We start from the raw sequence: 10638 nt of genomic DNA, 5'->3' as shown, positions 1-10638 counted from the left end.
CCGCTTCCCAGGTTCAAGCGATTCTCCTGCCTCAGCCTCGGAGTAGCTGGGATTACAGGGGTGCTGCCACCATACTTGGCTAATTTTTGTATTTTTAGTGGAGACAGGGTTTCGTCATGTTGGCCAGGCTGGTCTGGAACTCCATATCACCTGTTTTTATAGAATTTCCCCTGATCATGAACGCAAATTTTAGTAGATTTGGAAAATATAGTCTATAGTAGCAATACTGTAATATACATATATTAGAAATATGGTGTAAAGTGTAAAATACAATTACTTGCTGTGTATGATTGAGGTGAGATTATGCATTGTTATATTCTAGCCTTTTCTCTCTTGTACAGGGTGGTTTTTACGGTGTACCATTTGCATAACCTTTTACAACATGCGGAATGAAACTGTGACTTGTGAAATTAACACACTCAAGTAGTGAAAAGCTTAAAAAGACACAGGAGGGTGATGAGCACTCCCCTCAGAAGAGGGTGGCTCCCAACGGGGTGGGTCAGGCACACAGGGCTTCACCGCGGCCAGGAGCAGGCCCCGAGTGGAGGACGCCAGAGCTGGGGTGAGCCAGGCTACCCTGTGCGGCTCTGCTGCTCTTCTTCCAGCTCCTCTCCAGCCTGGTCTCCCATGTGGGGTGAGTTCTTTCCTTTCTTGCCTTCTGCACGCAGACAGCTGGCCTGCTGGAGGCTGGTTCTTACCACCCTCGCTTTAGAGCTAAGAAGCCTAGTAGGTTGGTTTCCCACCTCTGTTTTCAGCGAGCTCTCGGTGCCGTGATTCCGGGTCTGGGTTCTCAGCTTTTCAGGCAGTTTGATTTGTGATCCTCTGACGAGACCCAGGAAGCTGTGATACAAAATGAGACGGACGAGGGAGGATGCTTAGAGATTTGGCCATCAGTCATTTGTGCAGGGTTGAGCGCCGACATTGTGCGTCTCTCTGTGATGATTAGGAGCTGCCGTCCTGAGTGCAGAGTGGTGCTTGGTTTGAAGTCTTATAGATAATGTAGGAGTAAACAACTACTCAAGATCAAATTGTTTAGTCCTGTAGCTGGTCTTTTCAGTATAAAAAGTTTTGAATAGGAATCATTTGTGTGTAAGGAAAAACATGAACTCTGGTTGTGGGTGCTATGCATTCTTGTTAAGGTTTTTAAATTTAAAGAAAATCTAAAATTCAACAGGAAGGACGGTGCAGAGGAAAAGTGAGGCCACTCCTCACTCTTCTTGCCAGAGGTCAGCACGGTGCCTTCCTGCAGCCGGCAGGGGGCCTCGGGCGTTCACGGACGTCCCCGGCTGAGTCCAGTCCTGAGCCTGCTGGTGAAGGCGTCGCCACAGAGTTCTAACGCTGGAGGCCCTGAACTTAGGCTTGGAGTTGATTTCAAAACTTCAGCTGTAATATTGATGCCATAAGATCTTTTCTTTGCAGTCTTGGGATAGGATTTTAAAATATTTCATTGATGAGAGATAACAATTAGTGTAGGCATTTTGCCTCCAGATTCTCAGGTGGTTTCAGAAATTGTTTCTCTGATTCTGTAGGAGAATGTTGATACTGTTACAGTCTTACATGACATTGAAACTAGAAAACATAGCTAGATACTCTTCTACTCATGTTTTGGATAATGAGATAAATTATTTTATGCTTTACACACTTGGAGTATGTCATCTACTGTAATATAGTATCTGAATGAATACTTCAAATACATTTTTGTAAGCTAGTTGTACACTTTAAAGCCTCTGAATAAATTTGACTAGCAAGTCTCAGAAACTTGATTCTAAATATTAAAAATACATCCTTCCTTGGGAGGGAGCGTGTAGGAAACGTGCAGTGTGATTGTAAGCATGCTGTCTGTCTGGAGGTCGCTTTGTTCCTGCATCCTCTGCTTTCATTTCAGGGATGTTCACGGAACGCCAGGCACCAAAGGACCAGAAGCGTCCCCCTGCAGGACCAGCACTTGGCCCTGGTCATCCTGCTGGAGCTGGCTGTGCAGAGAGGCACGCTGAGGTGAGGGCTGGCGCAGACTGGGAACGCTTTGGGGAAGTGCGTCTGTATCCACATACCTGTAGCACTGTGTGCATTTCACTGAATGGTTTGTGACTGCAGCAGATGTGTGGTGCTCTGTAACCAGAGAACCACGTCCCAGAGCTCGCTCTCTCTTTACCTTTTCTTCACCTCCTTTTTTATGCTCGTTTTTCTAGTCTGGGAACTGTTCTTTTTTTTTTCTTTCAGTTTTCCTCATTTAATTGTTTTTATTCCATAAATTTAAGATCCTAGAGCTTTCATGTAAATGTGCTCTTTGGGCTTCTTAACTGGTCTTTCCTATCAGCAGAAGGCGATATTGTGTGCTAAAATCTCAGTGTCAATTCAGTGATTTAATTACCACAGCTTTACTTTCATTTCCTTCCAGATCCCAAGTATTTGTTCACTTCTATCTAGCTGTTTGCTTTTATTTTTGATTAACCATGAAAAAAAAAAGTTAATGTGTTTTTACTAGGAATGAATATCTTTTCTCCTTAGCCAAATGTTGTCTACCATCCTGTTGTTGGTTCAGCTGTGGGACAGCGGGGCACAGGAGACTGACAATGAGCGTTCCCACCCAGGGCACCAACGCCCCGCTTTTGCCCTTGCTGCAAAGGTTCCAGAGCATCATTTGCAGGAAGGATACACCCCACTCCGAGGGCGACATGCACGTGAGTGTGTATGATGGAACTTTGTGTTTAGGTGGCACTGGATTCTAGTTATTTTTTAAGCAAGACCAGCGTGCGTGTCCACAGCAGTGTTTTTTTTGGTGGAAACAGCAGCGAGTCACATGAGACAGGTGTGGGAGGTCACTTGTTTGTGGAGAAGACTTGAATCAGTGAACACCGACTTCCTTGTCAGCACAGAACCAAGCTTGAAACACGCACGTTTAAATCAGTACCGGAAAAGAACAACGAAAACAGTGGCCTGCTTTGTTGGCCCTTCCTGTGTACTGGGCTCTGTGCAGGGCATGTCACCTGAGCTGTCACTCTGTTGAGTACCAGTTCCCCACTTAACAGGTGTGGATGCCGCGCTCGGGGAGGAGCAGGTGTGCGGGGCCCTGGGCCTAAACCTCCAGGACTGCTGGTCCTTGCAGGTCAAGTACAGGTTGGATTTTGCCAGTCTTTTTGGGAAAGTCTTAGGCATTCCAGTATCGTGCTTTGGTTTAATTTTTCTATTATTTGGCAGTCTTGAATAATCATCGGGCTCTTCTGCCTATAGAAGAATTAGAATTATGATTTAATTTGCAAATGAAAATAGGTGTTTTCCAGAGTGGGCAAGGTTTAGATTAAAGTAAAGGTTTTGGTTTTGGATTTCAAGGCCAGCTTGAGATGCTGCGCTGGGTTCCCCCAGAGGTGGTTCTGCCTTTCTCCAGGGGTCCTAGGCCTGCGGGGTGGTTTGGTTGTGTTGGTAATCTGTGTGGACTCAACTTACTGTGGTATCATAAGTGTATACATGCACCGTCAATGTTGTGGACGTGTATATAGCAAATTTAGACATTTGTGCAGTCAGTTTATATGCTGCATAAATATATAGATGTGTAGTATAACTGTATCATCGACATGGTCATTTGATGGGCCACATGAGTAAATACCAAAATATAAAGAGTGGTTTTTTATTTTCTTAAGGGCTAATTGTATTACTTTAATTTTTGCCACCATTTCTGAATGTCTGTTTACTTTTCCTTTCTAGCTTTTGTCTGGCCCTCTGAGCCCCAGCGAGAGTTTCCTGAGGTACCTCACCCTTCCCCAAGACAGCGAGCTTGCCACTGATCTGCGACAGACCGTGGTTGTCGTCATGGGCCATTTAGACCGTCCGGCTACGCCCTGTTTGCCTCCGCTGTGTAGCGCTCCGACGTCTCATAAGGTGTGTGCAAGAACCACGTTCTCCGTGTGTTTTGTGGCTAGTACCGCCTCTAGGTTCTCATCCTGGGCCCGTGTGGAGACTTGGTTTTCTGGTGTTGATGGGGGAGCTGGCTTGTGGTTTTAAATGTGTTTGCAGTTGAAGGTGTTCCCCGTGTGGAGAGTGAGTGATGAGCAAGCTGAGGTGCAGAGGCCTAGGGACCCAACCTGGGGGCCCAGTTTCCAGGTTCAGGTAGCACAGCCCCAGAGAGCTCCCCGTTAGCCACAGCCCCAGGCCCTCCCACCTTCTGCAGGGGGTTCCACAGCCTTCTTTATACTCTGAAGGCGGGCTGTCATAGTATGTAATGCTGGTTATGGTAGTGACAGTATAATTCTATATTCTATCTGTCATGTAATAGTAATGGTAATAGTAGTGATTTGCGTGTGTGGAGCACCTGTAGGGTGCAGGCCCGCTGAGGACCTCATGCATGCTGTTGTATCTCATTATGTCAATGAGAAAACTGGCTTTGGGAATGGTGGTGAACTTTGCCAGGGTATAACAGTAATCTTAGTTTTGAATCGATTTTTATAACATTTTATTTCTAATATGAAGAGTCTTTATTTTGTTTTACAGTCATTAAAAAAAAGGCCCCACGCGGTGGCTGACGCCTGTAATCCCAGCACTTTGGGAGGCCGAGGTGGGCGAATCACAAGGTCAGGAGATCGAGACCATCCTGGCGAACACGGTGAAACCCTGTCTCTACTAAAAATACAAAAAATTAGCCAGGCGTGGTGGCGGGCGCCTGTAGTCCCAGCTACTCGGGAGGCTGAGGCAGGAGAATGGTGTGAACCTGGGAGGCGGAGTTTGCACTGAGCCAAGATCCTGCCATTGCACTCCAACCTGGGTGACAGAGCCAGACTTTGTCTCAAAAAAAAAAAAAAAAAAAAAAAAAAAAGGAATACAGTCACATGGTTCGAAAATCAAACCTAGGCAGAGACACACTGTCGCTTTCCCTGCCCACCCCTTCTACCCAGTTTCCCACCTGCTCCCTCTGACTTTCCAGTCTCCTCTGTAACCTCCTTGTTCTCTGGAATGAGTACCTAGTGGTAGCAGGTTGCATTACTTGTGGTGTGTGTTTTTTACTAACCATATGTACTGGAGTACTTTATCAGAGTGTCGCTCTTTGTTTTTATAAAGCAACTTAGTATTCAGTGTGCGGATGTGAGTTTTATGTATCTTTGTTTAGTGAGTCTCTTACTGGTGGACACTTGGGCTTATTGCCACAATGTTGCTATACAAATAGTGCTGAGGGCCTGGTGTGGTGACTCACGCCTGTAATCCCAGCACTTTGGGAGGCCGAGGTGGTGGGATCACCTGAGGTTGGGAGTTTTAGAACAGCCTGGCCAATTTGGAGAAACCCCATCTCTACTAAAAACTACAAAAATTAGCCGGGCATGGTGGCACATGCCTGTAATCCCAGCTACTCGGGAAGCTGAGGCAGGAGAATCACTTGAACCCGGGAGGCGGAGGTTGCAGTGAGCCGAGATGGCACCGCTGCACTCCAGCCTGGGCAATAAGAGTGAAACTCCTTCTCAAACAATAATAACAACAACAATAAAACAAACACAAATAGTGCTGCAGGGCCTGCCCTGGAACACGTGTGCTGCACATGTGCACGCGTGTGTGCCCGTGCCCATGTGCAGGTGGGGATGCACCCAGTGTGGCCTGGTTGTCACCAGGTTGCTCCTGCACGACTTGATTTCTCTCACCGCCAACACGGATGCTGGTCTCCCAGCCTCGCGTGTGGGCTTTTGGGATTTTGCCTCCTAAAGCACAAAATGGTGACCCTAATGTAGTTTGAGCATTTTAAAGTATATTAGTATTTAAGGGCTATTGATACTACTTTTTAATGGACTCTCTTAAAATGAAATGCGATGGAAATGGAAAACTAACCTGTTCAGTCGCCTCATCATACCTGTTAAATGAGGTAATATGGTGTGGTACCAGCTATTTTGATGTTTTGAAGCAGCATATTTTCATTTGCTTTGTTTTTAGCTTATAATATCTCAGTGTTACTCCCAGTCTTTTTTTTTTCTTTTGCTATTGTAAAAAAAAAAAGTTTACTTTCTTATCTTACAGGGATCATTGCAAGAGGTCATAGGTTGGGGGTTAATAGGATGGAAATACTATGCCAATGTGATTGGTCCGATCCAGTGCGAAGGCCTGGCCAAGCTGGGAGTCACACAGATTGCCTGTGCAGAGAAGCGCTTCCTGATTCTGTCACACAATGGCTGGGTGCACACACAGGCCTACAATAGTGCCACACTGGTGAGTGTCTGGGCACTGTGCCTGCAGTGTTCCCTTGGCAGGCAGGGTCTGTACTGCAGATGCACAAGCTCTGGTCTTTCTTGAAGCCATTTGATTTGTGAAGATTGATCAGCTTCTGTTTATTGTATATTATGTTTAATGGTCTCAGCTGTAATATTGTCAAGATTTGGGTTGTGAAGGTTAGGAAGTCCTTACAGTGAAACTCATTGCTAATCATGAGATTCCCGTTTGTAAATTCATTTTCCATGTGTAAACTCATTTGACTTTGTGGCCAGGCAGGTGACAGATGAGGGAGTTGGGCCTCATGGGGATAGTGGCACATTGGGACGTGGCATGTTTTTATTAAAGCGGGGTGTTCCTCCCTGTCGGCTGCACGTCTCTGTCGCAAGGAGTAGCCTGCCCTGCCCCCGCATCGGCTCTGGTCTTGCCACAGAGCACTTGGAGGCTGCCCGCTGTTCTGTTGGTGCTGGGTGGGAAGGGCTGGAGAGCCGGCCCCGTGGCCCGCAGAGACTTATGCCCCACTTCCGGTTAGAGCAGGGTTTGCTCAGAGATACATGATAAAGGAGAGCTGCGCTGATTTCATTTTCCTTGGACTGATGATGACTTTTCTTCCTATTTTTCTTTTTTTTAGGCCCCACCGCTGGTCCAAGGCCTTGCCTCCAGAAACATTGTAAAAATTGCTGCCCATTCTGATGGTCACCACTGCATAGCCTTGGCTGCCGCTGGAGAGGTATACTCCTGGGCTTAGGGGACAGAGGACGGCTGGGCCATGGGGACACTGTGTGTATCGTTCATTCCTGCAGGGACACACTCCTCTTTTATGTTGCCATTTCCTCGACAGGCTGGAGCGCAGGAGTGTGTGCAGGTGTTTTCCAGCTGCCCCGACGTGCAGCACTGGGGTGGAGCAGGACACTGTGATATGCCCCCTCCTTGGTGACGGCTGAGGAACTCTCTGCCCATGTGTGGAAGGCAACGGGAATCGGCCTTTCTGCTCTTCTCCACCCCGTGCAGCCTTGGCCGCCTTCTCTCTACTCAAACCGCATCCCCACTGTGGAGTTTGCCAGAACAAATCCCGCAGCACTGTTCCTTCCTTCACAAACAATTCCCCCTGTCTCCCATAGATAAGGTTCTCACCCTTTCCTTGAACCATTAGATTATTTTTACAGGAACAGAAGTCAGCAGTTTCTTCGTAATATCATCCTATTCGGTGGAATCTTTTATTGTGAAAGAACAGAAATAAAGTTGTTATAAATGCCAGGTTGTAAAAATTGGGAGGTCTGCCAGCCCCATGAGTGATGGGAACCGTCTTGTACTTTGCTGTTGTGCGTGGAACTCTGGCATTAGGTTTAAATGAAGGATGTATGTACACATCAACCCAGCAAGCCCATTTCATGCGGGCCGGAGCCCTGAGCAGGGAGCGGACAGTGCAGAATGTGCAATGAGCGTAGTCATGACTGCCCTTGTGTCCCTTGAGAGGAGCCCAGAGGGCAGGGGCCATGCACACCACAGGGTGGAGTTGAGGGCATCATTGCCAATGGCATCTGCTGGGAAGATCCCAAACTGGGAGAAAAGCAGAGTGATGCGTATCGTGCAGTGCATGTATGCCAAGCTCAGAACAGCCCAACCCTGACAGTGTTGTAAGGGATTCAGACAAATGTAAAACGAGTGAAAAAGAAAAGATCGATCTCCATGGAATTTATAGCTGTCATTGTCACACTGGATCCTAAGGGCTGGGATTGACATGGGGTACACGGGACTTGAAAGGCATTGAGGTACAGGACAGGGTGGTATATCTGCTTATTTCCTTTAGGTATTTATTACTGACTTTGTATAAAATATTTCATAGTAAAACAATTCTCAGTGCAGAGTAAGTGCTAGGATGAGTAACTTATCCCTTCTTCTAGGACTTCAAGGAAGGAAGAGAGATCAGTGCAGATGGCAGAAGCTGGAGATAACCTTTTGGGGAAGTTGAAACTTAAGCTGAATAAGGGAGAGGTTGTACTAGGGTAGAGTCATTGCACTGTCGCTGTGTGCGCCTGTGCCACTGTGTGTATTTTGCAGACTAGTAGGTCACAAAGTGAGTAAACCATGCCTTTGGAGAGGCCCGGCTTCTATAGATTCTCAAGAAAATGTCATCCATCATAGGAACGTATCCTGGATCCTAAGAATAGGATATTTTGTTAACTTTGCAATTTCTTCAACTAGTAAGACTTCTCTACCCTAATCCCCGTTGCCTCATACTTTTCATTTGTAAGATACAGACTGCAGAGTGCTGGCTTCATTCCAGCCACATTCATTTAACAAATACATATAAATGTCAGTCAGCTTTGAGGCTTACGTACAACCAGATGACTGAGTTTCGGGTGTAGAGTTGGATGGGTTTTGGCCAGTGCCCTCAGCTGGGGAGTCACCACCATCAAGACATGGGGCGTGCCTGTCGCTTCCAGGGCCCTGTTTGTACCCTTTGAGTTGATCCCCACTTCCTCCCTCCAGTTGCTGACAACCTCCGATCTGCCCTCTGTTGTTACTATTTTGTCTTTTCCATAATTGAAGGTAAACAAAGCCATACAGCGTGTGGTGTTTTGTTTCTGGCATCTTTCACGTAGCATGATGTCCTGAGATCCAGCCGCATTGCTGGGTGTGTGGGTAATTCCTTCCTTCTGTTGCGGATGGACCGTGGTTTTGGGCCATTGTGAAGAAAGCTGCAATGGACTTTACTGTACAAGTCTCCTTTTTTGAGATGGAGTTTTGCTCTTGTCGCCCACGTTGGAGTGCAATGGTGTGATCTCAGCTAACTGCAACCTCTGCCTCCCGGGTTCAAGCGATTCTCCTGCCTCAGCCTTCCAGTTAGCTGGGCTTACAGGGGCCCGCCACCATTCTCAGCTAATTTTGTATTTTTAGTAGAGACGAGGTTTCACCACGTTAGCCAGGCTGGTCTCAAACTCCTGACCTCAGGTGATCCGCCCACCGCAGCCTCCCACAGTGCTGGGATTACAGGTGTGAGCCACCGTGCCCAGCCTATTGTACAAGTCTTTCACCCTGTTTTTGTAATTCTACTGGATACCACTCTTGGCGTCGGGTTCCAACTTAACAAAAAGTCATGGAGGTGTTAGGTGTTCAAATTCTCTCTTCCTTATTTTATAACATTCCTGGAAGGTGAAACTGGCCTGATGCTCTCATGGTCTCCATTTGGATAGTGAATTTCCTTTGCTAACACTAATAAGAACGCCAAGAAGAAGGGCATTCATGTTTATTCTCTTCCTCCCCAAGGCTTCTGGAGGAGCCTAAGGTGATCTCCGCCTTCTCTGGAAAGCAGGCCGGGAAGCATGTGGTGCATATCGCTTGCGGGAGCACTTACAGCGCGGCCATCACTGCGGAGGGGGAGCTGTACACCGGGAGCCGCGGGAACTACGGCCGGCTGGGCCACAGTGCGTCTGCCCTGCATGAGTGGGAGCATGCAGCAGGAGGTGGCCTCTCACAGGACTTAGGAACAGCCGTCCTATCTGTTTGAAGGCTCCAGTGAGGACGAGGCCATTCCAATGCTGGTAGCTGGGCTTAAAGGACTGAAGGTCATGTCATCGATGTGGCGTGTGGGAGTGGGGACGCTCACACCCTGGCTGTCACTGAGAACGGTACATAGAGCTCTCGCCACCCAGGACCGGGCCTCGAGGACACGCTTGGCAGCTTCCCTGGAGGAAGTGAGCTGAGCACAGTGGGCCTTACGAGGCCGCCCACCCTGTCGCCCAGTGGGTGTGGGGTCAGTGGCATTGGTGAAGAGGCCGCGGTGGTTATTTATGTGTATACCTATTTATATTATTTTCTTCCCTATGCTTGCTTTGAGTTTATTTTGCTTTTGTTTATCTAAGTAGTTGAGGTGGGAGCTTATTGATTTCACAGGGCTTGTTTGCCTGGGGCCTGTCAGCAGATTAGCAGCTGTGTGGGCATTCCTGTGTGGGCATTTTATTTTTTTAAGAATGAGAGTTGGAATGGAATGATTGACACTCTGAATTGTCTCTGGTTAGTATTATTACATTTCTTAACGTTCGGCCACTCTTGATTCCGTGTGGTAATTCCTGCTAAGTCTTTCCGTGTTCTGTAGTCTGACGCTGCGGTGTCTGCTTGCTTTGAATTTTGCTTTTCGGTTTGTGTTCCTAACTGAGATCATCCTCATCTTTTTTCGAGGGTACATGATGAGGTTTGATGCTTAAAGTGACGTTAATTTTTTGGAAACGACTCGTCTGTCAGTATTGTGGGCCTCTGTCCTTGGCATCTTGTGTGTCTCTGGCGTTGTGGAGTCTTCCTGTGAAATCAGCTGGGGACCTGTCAGCTTGCTTTCTCTCCTGCAGAAGTTGAATGGCAGATTGATAATTGAGTGACTTTTGGGCATTTCTTAGGTCAAAGATGAAAAATCATTTCAGATACTTCCCTATATGTATAGGTCCCGCTGCCGTTGCCGGG

The 10638-nt window shown here is 47.3% G+C and overlaps 1 protein-coding gene across 2 annotated transcripts; it reads left to right on the top strand.

Moving 5' to 3' along the window:
• Positions 1–1296: 1296 nt before the first annotated feature.
• LOC135971757 (E3 ubiquitin-protein ligase HERC2-like) lies at positions 1297–7260 on the top strand. Of its 2 annotated transcripts, none has more exons than XM_065547682.2 (6): positions 1297–1995; positions 2509–2681; positions 3703–3876; positions 5992–6180; positions 6812–6910; positions 7022–7260. In XM_065547682.2, the coding sequence occupies exons 2-6, from the start codon at positions 2574–2576 to the stop codon at positions 7115–7117; spliced, it is 666 nt and encodes a 221-aa protein (XP_065403754.1). In that variant the 5' UTR covers positions 1297–1995; positions 2509–2573; the 3' UTR covers positions 7118–7260. The 2 variants fall into 2 exon arrangements, with proteins under 2 accessions (XP_065403754.1, XP_065403752.1); XM_065547680.2 differs by having other exon boundaries at positions 1753–1995; positions 2592–2681.
• Positions 7261–10638: the final 3378 nt, after the last annotated feature.

This window comes from Macaca fascicularis, chromosome 7 (assembly GCF_037993035.2).
Source record: "Macaca fascicularis isolate 582-1 chromosome 7, T2T-MFA8v1.1".
NCBI lineage: Eukaryota > Metazoa > Chordata > Mammalia > Primates > Cercopithecidae > Macaca > Macaca fascicularis.
This window is presented reverse-complemented; position numbering and strand designations above follow the sequence as displayed.

What these genes read in the sequence shown, in the direction of transcription:
- LOC135971757 (XM_065547680.2), top strand. Translation starts at nt 1,888, where the DNA reads ATGTTCACGGAACGCCAGGCACCAAAGGACCAGAAGCGTCCCCCTGCA. An exon ending in GTGCAGAGAGGCACGCTGAG is followed by an intron (nt 1,996 to 2,591) that starts GTGAGGGCTGGC and finishes GTTCCCACCCAG; the next exon opens with GGCACCAACGCCCCGCTTTT. An exon ending in CCTACAATAGTGCCACACTG is followed by an intron (nt 6,181 to 6,811) that starts GTGAGTGTCTGG and finishes TCTTTTTTTTAG; the next exon opens with GCCCCACCGCTGGTCCAAGG.